Below are 15,542 nucleotides of genomic sequence, written 5' to 3'. Positions count from 1 at the left end.
CAGAGAACACCAAGATTGGCAAATTCGCCAATGGCGCACTGTGCTCTTCACAGATGAAAGGAGGTTCACACTGAGCACATGTGACAGATGTGACAGAGTCTGGAGACGCCGTGAAGAACGTTCTGCTGCCTGCAACATCCTCCAGCATGACCGGTTTGGCGGTGGGTCAGTCATGGTGTGGGGTGGCATTTCTTTGGGGGGCCGCACAGCCCTCTATGTGCTCGCCAGAGGTAGCCAATTGAGCACATCTGGGACATCATGTCTCGCTCCATCCACCAACGCCACGTTGCACCACAGACTGTCCAGGAGTTGGCGGATGCTTTAGTCCAGGTCTGGGAGGAGATCCCTCAGGAGACCATCCGCCACCTCATCAGGAGCATGCCCAGGCGTTGTAGGGAGGTCATACAGGCACGTGGAGGCCACACACACTACTGAGCCTCATTTTGACTTGTTTTAAGGACATTACATCAAAGTTGGATCAGCCTGTAGTGTGGTTTTCCACTTCAATTTTGAGTGCGACTCCAAATCCAGACCTCCATGGGTTGATACATTTGATTTCCATTGATAATTTTTGTGTGATTTTGTTGTCAGCACATTCAACTATGTAAAGAAAAAAGTATTTAATAAGATTATTTCATTCATTCAGATCTAGGATGTGTTATTTTAGTGTTCCCTTTATTTTTTTGAGCAGTGTATATAAAAACGAATTATCCTACTCTAACAAAAATAGCTAGCTACACGTTGTATATGTACAATGTGTTTTTGTTTGATTGCGATTATTTGATACTACTCACCACACAAGGCCAGTTGATAACGGTAGACAACCGGGGTTAGCCAACGGCCGAATTAGACAATCCCCCCTCCTCCTTACTGATTGTTCCAATCATTTTTTATATTTGTCAATAGCGCCAGTTAGGCTACTACCGCCCTAGTACTACGGCTGCTGTGGACACCTTACTTTACTCTCATTACTTTGTGGTTGGCATGCGCTGTTTTTGTATGATGCATCTACCCCAAAGGAAATGTTTTATTATACAAAGGAATATAATAATACATACATATGAACATAACAGGAACTTTAGACTGAGCCCTCTGCTGACTGACAAGTTCCCCAATCATAATGTTACTTTGAATTGCATATAAAAAAAAACACACATAACAAATAAAGAAAACGATTCAAAGTTCCAGATATCATTTTATTGTTCCAAGATCATAACCCAATACATTCATTTCAAGTATCCATGTTGTGGAGGGCAGGATTTCTCATATCATGGGAGCAATATTAAATTCTGCAAATTTTACACTTAAAGCAACAAGGATCCTCAGATCAATCTACAGACGCGTCTTTCTTAAGAGTTGGCTGTTTTAAAGGGAGCTATAGTTTCAGCTCAAAATCAGACTAATTTAAACAGTAAAAACATCATACAGATTTGATTCTGGGGTATAATGGCCTTGCAGTGTATTGCTCTTACCGGTTATTGAAGCAGATACAGCAGTGTTTGAGAGTTATAGGGCTGACAATACTTTATACTCAAAAAATGAAAAAATATTGCTGAAGCAGGCCTTACACATACGCAGGCTTTTGAGCTGCGCAAGCCATCGTTTTCGAAATGGACGAGGACTGAACTGAAGTTGAAGGGGTGCATGCTACCCCACGCGGCGAGTGCACGAAGGCTTCCCGAGTTTGAGCGCTGAAGTTACTTTAATAATTTGAACTTTCCAATACATCGCAAAACCACTTGGGTTAGTAAAGCTACATTGATGTGACAGCTACATTAGAGGCTCCATGCATTAAATGCCTTATTGCTTGATGAATAAAAGATGAAAGATGTGACGACACATTCATTAGGTATACACGGAGTGTATAAAACATTAGGAACACCTGCTCTTTCCATGACATAGACAAGGGGTATCAAACTCATTCCATGGAGGGCCTAGCTTCTGCAGGTTTTTGTTTTTTGCTTTTTGCTTTCAAGTATTTATTTAACCTTTATTTAACTAGGCAAGTCAGTTAAGAACAAATTCTTATTTACAATGACGGCCTACAGAGGCGAAACCCGGACAACCAGGTGTGGGGAGTTCCTTACCAATTAGTGACCTTATTTCATCAATCAAGTACAAGTGAGGAGCAAAAACCCGCAGACACTTGGCCCTCCATCGAATGAGTTTGACACCTGTGACATACTGACCAGGTGAAAGCTATGATCCCTTATTAATATCAGCTGTTAAATCGACCTCAAATCAGTGTAGCTGAAGGGGAGGAGACAGGTTTACGTTTTTTTAAGCCTTGAGACATGGATTGTGTATGGGTGCCATTCATATAGTGACTGGGAAAGACCAACATTTTTAAAAAAGTGCCTTCGAACGGGCAACGGTGTTCCTAATGTTTTGTACACTGTGTGCGCACAGCAAGTTATGTTTTGATTTCAATTACATAAAACCATGCAACAAAATATTTAAATCATGGTATCAACACACCAAGGCATAGAATTAAGGTCACTTTTGAACGGAATTGTGAACGGCGCACGCACGCATCCTAGAATATAGCGTGAAAAACAAGCTTATTTAGCATAAAAACAACTCAAGACTAGCCTAACTAAAGCAAGGATGTAAACAGTACACAATGCTTTATTCTTGAACAACTGTGTCAAAAGCACCTTTCTCGTAAAATAAAATATACTGTCTTGGAAATGCAAGTGGGTAGCCTCACTTTTCAAGGAGGCCCAAGTCCCCCTAATACAAAAAAATATCAGTAACAAAAAAAAAAACAAGCTCATAAAACAGAACCAGCCATCTTGGAGTGAAAGTTTCTCTCAAATGGGGCATCAGCAGCAATGTAAACTAGAGCTTTCAATCTGACAATAGACAATGCTTATATGAAACAACCTGGCATATTATTACACCAAGTGAAGTCAAAAGGTTAAACCTGTTGATCACCAGTGCACTAACAGAATATTGGAAAAAGTAGGCTACCACACAGTAGGAGTATTTACTAACTACTTCCATCCCTTCTCTTGACATGGGGAATGAATGGATGGGCTGTGATGATGGTGCTCCAGACATCCCTCCTTTGGTACAGGTTCACCGGGGGGAAAGGGTGGGGTGTGGCTGCTCGTGGGATGTTACAAGGGAACATGGCTGAAGAGATACGACACAGACTCTCCGTTGTGTGTCCGGCGAATAGCCTCTGCCAGGATCATTGAGATGTCAATAACCTGAAAGGATGAGTGGGGGAGAAAACTAATTAACAAACCAAAATCTCACCTAGACTTATTGAATATTTCCCCCACAGATAACTTCAAAATGCCAAAGAAAATACAATTGGTCAACTAAACACCAGTGTGTATGTTTGTACAGTGGGGAAAAAAAGTATTTAGTCAGCCACCAATTGTGCAAGTTCTCCCACTTAAAAAGATGAGAGAGGCCTGTAATTTTCATCATAGGTACACGTCAACTATGACAGACAAAATTAGGAAAAAAAATCCAGAAAATCACATTGTAGGATTTTTAATGAATTTATTGGCATATAATGGTGGAAAATAAGTATTTGGTCAATAACAAAAGTTTCTCAATACTTTGTTATATACCCTTTGTTGGCAATGACACAGGTCAAACGTTTTCTGTAAGTCTTCACAAGGTTTTCACACACTGTTGCTGGTATTTTGGCCCATTCCTCCATGCAGATCTCCTCTAGAGCAGTGATGTTTTGGGGCTGTCGCTGGGCAACACAGACTTTCAACTCCCTCCAAAGATTTTCTATGGGGTTGAGATCTGGAGACTGGCTAGGCCACTCCAGGACCTTGAAATGCTTCTTACGAAGCCACTCCTTCGTTGCCCGGGCGGTGTGTTTGGGATCATTGTCATGCTGAAAGACCCAGCCACGTTTCATCTTCAATGCCCTTGCTGGTGGAAGGAGGGTTTCACTCAAAATCTCACGATACATGGCCCCATTCATTCTTTCCTTTACACGGATCAGTCGTCCTGGTCCCTTTGCAGAAAAACAGCCCCAAAGCATGATGTTTCCAACCCCATGCTTCACAGTAGGTATGGTGTTCTTTGGATGCAACTCAGCATTCTTTGTCCTCCAAACATGACGAGTTGAGTTTTTACCAAAAAGTTATATTTTGGTTTCATCTGACCATATGACATTCTCCCAATCCTCTTCTGGATCATCCAAATGCACTTCAGACGGGCCTGGACATGTACTGGCTTAAGCAGGGGGACACGTCTCGCACTGCAGGATTTGAGTCCCTGGCGGCGTAGTGTGTTACTAATGGTTGGCTTTGTTACTTTGGTCCCAGCTCTCTGCAGGTCATTCACTAGGTCCCCCCGTGTGGTTCTGGGATTTTTGCTCACCGTTCTTGTGATCATTTTGACCCCACGGGGTGAGATCTTGCGTGGAGCCCCAGATCGAGGGAGATTATCAGTGGTCTTGTATGTCTTCCATTTCCTAATAATTGCTCCCACAGTTGATTTCTTCAAACCAAGCTGCTTACCTATTGCAGATTCAGTCTTCCCAGCCTGGTGCAGGTCTACAATTTTGTTTTTGGTGTCCTTTGACAGCTCTTTGGTCTTGGCCATTGTGAAGTTTGGAGTGTGACTGTTTGAGGTTGTGGACAGGTGTATTTTATACTGATAACAAGTTCAAACAGGTGCCATTAATACAGGTAACGAGTGGAGGACAGAGGAGCCTCTGAAAGAAGAAGTTACAGGTCCGTGAGAGCCAGAAATCTTGCTTGTTTGTAGGTGACCAAATACTTATTTTCCACCATAATTTGCAAATAAATTCATTAAAAATCCTACAATGGGATTTTCTGGATTTTTTTCCCTCAATTTGTCTGTCATAGTTGACGTGTACCTATGATGAAAATTACAGGCCTCTCTCATCTTTTTAAGTGGGAGAACTTGCACAATTGGTGGCTGACTAAATACTTTTTTTCCCCACTGTGTGTGTGTGTGTGTGTGTGTGTGTATATATATATATATATATATATATATATATATATATACACACACACACACACACACACAGTGCAGTCGGAAAGTATTCAGACCCCTTGACTTTTTCCACATTTTGTTACGTTACAGCCGTATTCTAAAATTGATTACATTTCATATTTCCCTTATCTACACACAATACCCCATAATGACAAAGCAAAAACTGGTTTAGACATTTTTACAAAAATTAATGTAATATATTTACATAAGTATTCAGACCCTTTACTCAGTACATTGTTGAAGCACCGTTGGCAGCGATTACAGCCGCAAGTCTTCTTGGGTACGACGCTACAAGCTTGGCACACCTGTATTTGGGGAGTTTCTCCCATTCTTCTCTGCAGATCCTCTCAAGCTCTGTCTGGTTGGATGGGGAGCGTTGCTGCACAGCTATTTTCAGGTCTCTCCAGAGATGTTCGATCAGGTTCAAGTCCGTGCTCTGGCCGGGCCACTCAAGGACATTCAGAGACTAGTCCCGAAGCCACTCCTACGTTGTCTTGGCTGTGAGCTTTGGGTCGTTCTCCTGTTGGAAGGTGAACCTTCACCCCAGTCTGAGGTCCTGAGCGCTCTGTAGCAGGTTTTCATCAAGGATCTCTGTACTTTGCTCCGTTCATCTTTGCCTCGATCCTGACTAGTCTCCCAGTCCCTGCTGCTGAACAACATCCTCACAGCATGATGCTGCCACCACCATAGGGATGGTGCCAGGTGTCCTCCAGACGTGACGCTTGGCATTCAGCCAAAGAGTTCAATCTTGGTTTCATCAGACAAGAATCTTGTTTCTCATGGTCTGAGAGTCTTTAGGTGCCTTTTGGCAAACTCCAAGCGGGCTGTCATGTGCCTTTTACTGAGGAGTGGATTCCGTCTGGCCACTCTACCATAAAGGCCTGATTGGTGGAGTGCTGCAGAGATGGTTGTCCTTCTGGAACGTTCTCCCATTTCCACAGAGGAACTCTAGAGCTCTGTCAGAGTGACCATCAGGTTCTTGGTTACCTCCCTGACCAAGGCCCTTCTCCCCCGATTGTTCAGTTTGGCTGGGCGGCCAGCTCTAGGAAGAGTCTTGGCGGCTCCAAACTTCTTCTATTTAAGAATGATGGAGGCCACTGTGTTCTTGGGGACCTTCAATGTTGCAGAAATGTTTTTGGTACCCTTCCCCAGATCTGTGCCTCAACACAATTCTGTCTCGGAGCTCTACGGACAATTCCTTCGACCTAATAGCTTGGTTTTTGCTCTGACATGCACCGTCAACTGTGGGACCTTATATAGACAGGTGTGTGCCTTTCCAAATCATGTCCAATCAATTACATTTACCACAGGTGGAGATGTAGAAACATCAAGGATGATCAATGGATGATCAATGGAAACAGGATGCACCTGACCTCAATTTCAAGTCTTATAGCAAACTGTCTGAATAATTATGTAAATAAGGTATTTCTGGTTTTTATTTAATACATGTGCAAACATTTCTAAAAACCTGTTTTTGCTGTCATTATGGGGTATTGTGTGTAGATCTTTTCAATCCATTTTAGAATAAGGCTGTAACGTAACAAAATGTGGAATAAGTAAAGTGGTCTGAATACTTTCCGAAGGCACTGTAGCATAGTTTCAGCACAGTAAAGAGTGAGGACAATGCGATACACAGTAAGAATTAATCAAGCAGAGACTGAAGTTAAGGCAACATGCTAAGCCATGGAAATGAAGATTGTTGAGAGCCTACTGCTTAGCTATTCATTGGACATTGTTTAAAAAAGTTGCTATGGGGTGGAGGGAGGTTGGTATGTGTGCTCTGTGCTGGTGTCATGTGATCTGTTATTTGTGAAAGCAAAACATTTGTCCAAACTTCAGCAACTTTCAGTGAATTTCTCACAGTTCAGAAAATGAACTACAATTAAATTATTTTAGAAAATAATAATGGAATGTTGAAATTCCCCAAGTGACCTACAACCCTGAAACAACAAGTAAAACACTAGGGTTGGGCGATATATCAAATTAATGTTTTAGCGCGATATTCCAAATGCCTATATCACAATAATCTTTTTGGTCTCATCTCCTTCACTTCTTCTGCGACGGTGCACATTCCTATTCTTTCACACACAAACACAGCCCCTCCCCCTGCCACGCACAACAACAAAGATGAAAGATCACCTTCTCTCTGACAAGTGGTTTCAACTTGCCATTTACATTTGAGGTTTGGTCCAACATAAATATCGGTCATATGGACACCGAAACACATTGAGACATTATTTTACTGTAATAGACGAGAACTTAACCTCTTCAAATTGTGCGAAGAGCAGACACTACTAAAACAGGCGTATCAATGAACATTGATTCTGGAAAATGAATGCTCAGTTTCTGTCACGCACAGAAACCGCTAGCAGCATTTTAGCCACATACTTATATTAGCTGGTTAGTCCTTTATAAAATGTGCAATGAGCCTAAACAACAATTATATAAGGAATTGGCAACCTGTTCTCATTCTGACAAATAAGGTAGGCCACTTGATTTCAACATCTGAACAAAGTGGACAGTCTAGCATGCTGTTCAAACAGTTGGAGACTGACAGAAAGGTGTGTTAACTATTCAACTGTTCTACCTTGTTAGCAAGCAAATAGATCCAAATTGGCTAGACTTTAAATATAAAGATTAGCTGGCTACTCTCTAGCACGTGGACTTGTGCTTGAGAGATGTTTATGAGGCCTGTGATAATTTTCTATAATGCCTGCTAAGTTGGTCATTATTAGGGAATGTGCATTATGCATGGTTCTGGTTAAATTTGTAACAAAAGGGCATTTTCAGACTTGAAAGCAAGATCAGTGATTATTGCAAAAAAAAGCAAGTTAAACTATTTTGATAAATTATTAAATAATTAGTAGTGCTGAGCGATTAGTGCTTCAAGGTCAGTTCGGTTTCTGTTAGATTATTACAAAATAATCAGTTTTTCGATTGAATGCTGTAACACAGAATAAAATTAAAGTCCCACAATGGTATTAACCATCATTTATTCACATGACTTTAATAAAATATTTCAGTTGTGTATATTACATTTATTTTATTTGATGACTTTTTCATTCCGAGTCATCTCTATAGAGCTGCTGCCTATGCTGTCTAGCACTATTTTGTAGTTCTTCAAAGTAAATATGGCATACTTTTATGACTGCCAATCAATCAAATGTATTTATAAAACCTTTTTACAATCAGCAGATGTCACAAAGTGCTATACAGAAACCCAGCCTAAAACCCCAAACAGCAAGCAATGCAGATGTAGAAGCACGGTGGCTAGGAAAAACTCCCTAGAAAGGCAGAAACCTAGAGAGGAACCAGGCTCTGAGGGGTGGCCAGTCCTCTTCTGGCTGTGCCGGGTGGAGATTATAACAGTACATGGCCATTAAGGCCAGAGGTTGCAACAGGTCAGTATATCAGGAGTAAATGTCACTTGGCTTTTCATAGCCAGGCATTGATTGATTGATTGATTGAATGACTGCTGAATGCCAACTATCAATCACTGATCAGGTACAGATACCTCACGCAGCTGCTCTCTATATTCCTCACGATCGCACATTCTTGTCTCTTCCGTAGCAGGCGTAAAAGAAACGCATCTGTAGCAGGCGTAAAATAAACAGACCGGACAAGTAGATGCGCAATGGATTATGGTCATTGTAGTTAATTACCACGTTTTATGCGCTAAACTGTGTAGAATATTGGCCTGTTGGAAACATCACACAGTTCAGGATGTATCTGATGTATCTGTAGAGAAACTGTGCAACGTGCGCATTGAACTCACAGGAAAAAACCTAATGAAATGGAATTAAAATAATTGATCCAACGTCTGTCAATTAGTTGTTTAAAAACAAGAAAACTACATTTCAGTTAGTCGCTCAGCACTAATTATTAGTGGTTCTTATGGTTGTGGAAGGCTTATATTTTAGCCTAGGTATAATTTCACAAGCCCTGAATTCATTAGATTATTGCTGACTGTTTGAAATGCAGTGTATTTTACCTTTAATTGTACAACAAAGCATATATAAAATATCGCCCAGCCCTATTCTGACCTGTATTTTTGTACAGTGTTTCATCTTGTCCTCCTGAGGGATGGTATTCGTGACAACCACAGCCTCAAAACAGGCGTTGTTAATGCGAGTGATGGCAGGGCCTGAAAAGATCCCATGGGTCAGGATAGCGTAGACCTTTGTCGCTCCAGCAGAGACGAGCCTGGATATCCAGAAGGAAAAAAGAAAAAGAAAACTAAAATAGGTTGAATAATCCCCCCCTTTGTTTGTAAACAACCTTGCCATCAACAAATTTTCATTTTCAGAGACTGTTCCCTAAACAGATGTAATAGCTCGTCGTATTTGTTGTACATTTAAAGATTGAATATTCAGTCTCTGCTCTGTAATGATGTATGCAGCTAAAACACAGTAGTGACTCACTTATCTGCAGCATGGCAGATGGTGCCGCAGGTGTCTGCCATGTCATCAACCAAGATGGCCACTCTGTCTTTCACGTCCCCCACCAGGACCATGCGGTCCACCTCGTTAGCCTTCTTTCTCTCTTTGTGGATGAGCGCGAAGTCCACATTCAGCCTGTCTGCTATAGAGGTGACCCTGCATGGGGAATCCACTGATTGGTGAGGTTAATAATTATTCCTCAAAGTTACATCACATTACAATTTACATCTATGGGGAGGAAGGGAATATATAATAAGAAACAGGTTTATAATTCTATGATTAATCCCAAATTACAAACACATGCACTGTAATGACAGTATCAAAAAGATGGTTGCATATACAACTAAATGGTTGTAATAATGAACAAGGTGAAAGTAATGAATTGATCCACCATCATCCTTTCAACAATGCTGATATTTCTAACAACTAAAATCTGTCCTTTTTGACCCTTTGTATTGATGAAGAATCTCCAGGCCCATTGGTCCCTGCTTTACCTTTTGGCTCCTCCGGCATCAGGAGACACAATGGTGCAATTCTTCCACTCATTGATGTTCTCTTTGATCCATTTCAGCACAGCTGGCTCAGCGTATAGATTGTCCACAGGGATATCAAAGAACCCCTACAGAGGCATAAAGCGAGCAAACCCATGATAAGATACAGGATCATTAGGTCAGTGTCCTCAAACTGCCTTACTTGCAACAGCTTTTCTGAGAAAATGTCATGTGGCTCACTATAGTATGTAACACAAGTATAGTCTAAGGAATAGTTTGTACATTTGACTTGTGAATCCTACACTAGTGACTGCAATATACTGATGGAATGAGACAAATAATGTGCCAGAATGCTCACCTGTATCTGCGAGGCGTGCAGGTCCATGGTGATTATGTGATCGGCTCCTGACACTGACAACATGTTGGCCACCAGCTTTGCAGAGATGGGTGCCCGACTCTGTGAAAAAGAACATTGTTAACCTCTATATTCATACAAAGCCTGAAGAAGGACCATTGAGCCACTGCAATTAAAAAAAAATAAACAGAGGAAGACCAATCTCCTTTCTGAATTAGCTTTGTCAGTTATATTCCAAATCAACCAAAGTGGTTCGACCAATAGGGCGTTTCTGAAAAGCAGTCAAATATTTGTTGAGATCAATCAAATACTGACTGATTGATATGGATAGTGGAGAGCAGCAGTTCCCAAACCAGGGGTCGCGACCCCATGTGAGGTCTCCTGATATTAAAATGGGGTCACGGGAGAACTTCATTCCCACGGTGAATGGCTAGGCCCGCTACGCTATGAAACCGCACACTATTGCAGAGACTTTGAAATTACCGGCCACAATTGATATGGTGAAAACAATGTGTGGGGAGGCAGAGGCGCAGAAACTCACATCAATACCTTTAACACTGTTAAACTAAAAATGTATGCTATTGCTAGCAATCAAAAGGAAACTGACTGAACGACTCAAACTACCCAGCTTATGCTCTCCAAATGGACGTTAGCTGTGAGGGCCGAGATGCCCATGCATTGACTTTTGTTCGCTACACATGTCGGGGAATGCTATTCACGAGGACATATTGCTCTGTCTCACGATTCAAGAGCATAAAACGGCACAGGGGATGTTCAGTGTGCTGCGTGGCTATATTGACAAAAAACAGATTCCATGTGCTCGAATGGTGGGCTTTTGCACATATGGGGTTCAATCTATGGCGGGGCAAGCCTCTGCACTCTAGTTATGAATGAGTCTCCCTCTGCCATATGGATACACCGAGAGCAACTGGCGGCAAAAGAGCTGAGCACAGAACTCAGAGATATATATTGCAGCAGGTAACTTCGATTGTAAACTACATCCACTGCGCACACGCCTGTTCGCAAACCTATGTGGAGATATGGGATCAGAGCATGACAATGTTCTATTTCACACCGAGGCTTGGTGGTTAATCGAGAGGGAGTGTTGGAAAGATTTTTCACATTGAGAAGAACTGTTGTCATTCACAATGGATGTAAAAAAAATTAAAGGACATTCTGTGTAATGAAAAGAAACAGTCTCCTTGCCTATGTAACAGACATATTTGGGAAACTGAACAAACTGAATGCAAGCATGCAGGGGAAATACAAAAACATTCTACAGATGAGTGACCAAATCAGTGGATTCAGCTAAAATAATTCTTATTGGGAGAGTCTTTCAAAAGTGAACCATGACCCCTTCCCTCGGCTGTGCATGTTTCTAACAGAAAACAGCATCAGTAAGTGTCCCACACGAGTGATGGCTGCTCACCTCCAACGCTTGGAAGAGCACTTTCTGACCTACTTTCCAATCCGTTTGACTGATCCTGGCTCAGTTGACATGCCAGTAAGTGAAATCGAACAGCTGATCAAGCGGTCATGTGACCGAATGCTACAGACAACGTATTCATGGGTCACTACGGAGGAGTTTTGGTTCCTGACTCAAAGGGCATTGCCTGAAGTCTCCCTCTGAGCATTAAAACTCATGGTACTCTTTGCCAGCTCATATCGGTGTGAAGCTGCATTAAGTTCTCTCATCTGCATTAAAACCAAATATCGATCCAGGGTGGATGTGACAGCAGAGATGAGGCGTGTACTTTTGACCACGCCCCCTGACTTTGAGAAACTCTGACGTACCATGCATCAAGCACACCCATCTCATTAGTGGTGGAGATATAAGAGACATTATGTCAGACTAATTTGTAATTGACTGTCAAAGCCCCACATTAAAAGTATGTGATGATGAGTTGAGAAGACAATCAGAAATAGTGTTAGAATGTTTTTCAATTGACTGCCATTGCCCCAACAAACAAAAAAAAGTCAAAATTGGCTGTTAATTACAATTTTTCTTTCACATGGTTGGGGTCGTGATAATTTTTAGATATCAAAATGGGGTCGTGGGCCAAAAAAAGTTTGGGAACCCCTGGTGTAGTGTGTTGGTGCTGTGAATAGACAAACTATTTAAGTTTCCCTCACCCCCACCTTGTCCTTCTTGTCTTGTCTTGCATATGGGAAACAGGGGATGACAGCCGTGACTCGTGAGGCAGAGGCAATCTTACAGGCATTGATCATGATGAGGAGCTCCATTAAGTTATCGTTAATCTCACCACAACCACTCTGGACAATGTAGACATCCTCTCCTCTGACACTCTCCCCGATCTCCACGCTGCAGGAGTAAATCATGCGGTGTCAGCCAGTAGACTATACATGGTGACAGGACCATAACAGGTAGAGAACATTAAGATCATAGCATCATGGGCTTCCAGGTCAATGGACACAACACTCAATGAATGAATGTTCCGTATATTCACAGTCATACATTTCTGCTCTACCAACTATTCTGTGATCTAACATTATACCAACAACATAACTTGAAAAAGAAACAGATTGAAGAACCCTATGGATGTCAATGCTCAGGATGAGTGCTATTACAAACCTCCAGATAAACAGTTTCCTTTTCACATGTCAAAGGCACCTGCTACTTATACCCTGCAATAAGTAAGCAAGTCCCATAATGACTACTGTCAAACAGGATCATTTTATAACACTAATAAAAACAAAACAGCACAACTCAAAAGTAGTAATATGGTTGTATGAAAAGACAATTTAAATTGGTTTGATAAGACTGAAATAATTTGTTGCAACAGAGCACATAGCCTACCAACTACACCTACTAGAGGGTCAGTTGGGGTGCTAGCATCAAAAGGAAGTAGAGTAATAAACTGAGAAACTTTTAGCCTGACAAATTGGCTAGAAGTCACTGAAGCAAAAAAGCTAACCACTACTTGGAGTATGTAAAGTAAGCTAGCCAAATGCCCTTTCAAAACAACTGGGAACTCTGAAATCTACGACTTTCGAGCGTTCAATACAACTGGAACTCGGAAAAAACTAACTCCGACTGGGGGAAAACCATTTAATGGTTATCCAACTCGGAAACTCTGGCCTCTTGCGGCGTTCAAAACTGGGAACTCGGAAATCTCCGACTTCAGTTCGTTCAAAACTGGGAACTCTGGGGAAAAAACGAGCTACGACTGGGATAAATAGATTTTAACGGTCATCCAACTCGGGAACTCGGGCCTCTTTCTAGAGCTCAGAATTTCCGACATGAAGATCACAGACGTCATGATTTGACCTCATTTTTTTTCTCGAGTTTCCAGTTGTTTTGAATGCGGCATCTTTCTAGAGCTGCTACTTTCCAGCCTGAAGATCACAGATGTCATGATTTGACAGTTTTTTTCTTCTTCCCCGGAGTTCCCAGTTGTCTTGAAAGCACCAACAGTCAACCTGAATAAAGGCGACGTCACCATGATGGCTTGTCTCATGCCGCGTTCACGTTGTAGTCGGAACGGAACTAAGAAACTCGGAAATGTCACACTTGCTTTATTATTAATTATTACTTGCTAACTGGTTGCATTTATACACGTGATGCGTTCACCCATTTAGCAAATCGGAAATGTCCGCGTTACCTAGTTCCGAATAGCACGTGAACGCGGCATCTCCCATGTATAAGGAGCGCATAGTATCCACACGTGAGGGACAATGAATGGTATGGGATTCACTGTGAAGTATGTTTGAATGAGAGAAGGTTAACGTTAACTAGCCATCTCAGCTAACTATTTATACATGTAAAGGGCCATGAAAGAGTTTCCACTAGATAGCACAGTCACAACGTCAAAATCGGCTATATCGTACAAATTCATGAAAACAAAAAAACTTGTTGTTTGGTCTTAATGTAAGGTTAGCAGTGTTTAAAATCACATTTTAAGAAGATACATTTTAGAAATAGGCGGGGTTTGACTTTGTGCTGTGGTAACTAGTGTGACGACCCCTGAAAGGTCATTGAAATGACATCCCATTCCAAACGGTTTTTGGGAGTTGAAGTTCGAGGCCTCCTGCCCTTACCCAATCTCATTTGATGGTCAACATAAAATTGCCAACACTAGTTAAACTAACTAGATACTACTGGTACATGTTTGTGGATGCCAACCACCGTTAAACTCCAATGCCAGGTTTATGGTAAACTAATCTTAGCTAACAACAACGACCACTCACTCGCACTTTCAATTGGCCATGTGGGCTAACTTTAAACTCTCAGTTATTTAACGTTAGCAAACATTCCTACAACATTCACACATTTGTAAAAATAACTAACGTTAGCTTGCTATATAACTGGTATTCGGCAAAATATACGAATTGCTTAAGCACAACCTACCATGTCTCCTGATTGCTGAATTTTTTGGTTACAACCTTCCCCAGTTCAAGTCCCAGGCGATCGACAATTTTCTGGCCAAGGTCCGGATGAGAGCTGCCGCTGAATATCTTTATGTTAGGCATTTTGGACCTACGAGGGATACAATTGAAGTAACCAAACAACTCCCGCAGCTACATAAATACAAGGCTAACAAGCAAAAAAACAACAACTGTTCGCTAGCTAGCTCCTCTTTAGCGAACCCACAACAGCCAGGGAGGAGAGCATGCGATGGTGAAATAATTGTTTTCTATAGGTCGTTGGGCAGCAGGGCTACCCTTATTATATCGTGCTGATATATGGACACGCCTGGTGCCTAAATTGATGACGGGGAAAGTTTGCCCTTTACCCTGGCGGTGTGGTGAGATAACTCGATCTGTTGAAATACGATAGGAGCGTTTACTTCAGATAGCGCTCCGTAAGCCACGCCCCAGTGGGCAGAGCTAAGCATGTTGCACTGGGACACGTTTTATGGTGAAAAGCCTGTCATTTTGCTATGGGTCTGCCATGGTTCTGTGTAGCTATGCTAGTATATTTGAGACCAATGTATTGCAGTTAATTTCGTTTTTGACTTAATAAGTAAAATATCTTTGAGTACTAGTCCTAAACAGGGAAACAACAACGAGTCCCAAACTGTTCGCAAAAGAACATACCAGAGGGGGGCATCGTTTACTACCTAAATTATTGTGATCATCTGGTTACAACCTGTGTTTGCAATACATTAGAAATACAAATAAAGATATCATTAAATGGTGTTTTCTTTGAACAGATGGGCCTGGCTGAGAATAGAACATTCCGTTTTCTGCCTGAGTGTGGCGCTGTTTACCGCCATTTTCTCAAAGTCCATAATTAAC

General features: G+C 41.7%; 1 protein-coding gene across 4 annotated transcripts; it reads right to left on the bottom strand.

Moving 5' to 3' along the window:
• Positions 1-1,170: 1,170 nt before the first annotated feature.
• On the bottom strand, positions 1,171-15,066 carry LOC311135745 (ribose-phosphate pyrophosphokinase 1-like). Of its 4 annotated transcripts, XM_084169788.1 has the most exons (8): positions 14,653-15,043; positions 12,417-12,606; positions 10,287-10,385; positions 9,932-10,056; positions 9,420-9,593; positions 9,042-9,201; positions 8,513-8,588; positions 3,143-3,215 (listed from the first exon to the last, which is right to left on the bottom strand). In XM_084169788.1, the coding sequence occupies exons 1-7, from the start codon at positions 14,772-14,774 to the stop codon at positions 8,538-8,540; spliced, it is 921 nt and encodes a 306-aa protein (XP_084025914.1). In that variant the 5' UTR covers positions 14,775-15,043; the 3' UTR covers positions 3,143-3,215; positions 8,513-8,537. The 4 variants fall into 4 exon arrangements, with proteins under 4 accessions (XP_084025912.1, XP_084025913.1, XP_084025915.1 ...); XM_084169786.1 differs by lacking the exon at positions 8,513-8,588 and having other exon boundaries at positions 1,171-3,215; positions 14,653-15,066; XM_084169787.1 differs by lacking the exon at positions 8,513-8,588 and having other exon boundaries at positions 1,171-3,215; positions 12,423-12,606; positions 14,653-15,066.
• Positions 15,067-15,542: the final 476 nt, after the last annotated feature.

This window comes from Coregonus lavaretus, assembly GCF_964263955.1.
Source record: "Coregonus lavaretus genome assembly, chromosome: 10".
In the NCBI taxonomy this organism is placed as follows: domain Eukaryota; kingdom Metazoa; phylum Chordata; class Actinopteri; order Salmoniformes; family Salmonidae; genus Coregonus; species Coregonus lavaretus.
This window is presented reverse-complemented; position numbering and strand designations above follow the sequence as displayed.

Coding starts and splice junctions, on each gene's coding strand:
- LOC311135745 (XM_084169786.1), bottom strand. CDS start 14,774: ATGCCTAACATAAAGATATTCAGCGGCAGCTCTCATCCGGACCTTGGC. Junction 10,057..10,286: donor TGCACGCCTCGCAGATACAG/GTGAGCATTCTG, acceptor ATGCCTCTGTAG/GGGTTCTTTGATATCCCTGT. Junction 9,202..9,419: donor ATCTGCCATGCTGCAGATAA/GTGAGTCACTAC, acceptor CTGGATATCCAG/GCTCGTCTCTGCTGGAGCGA.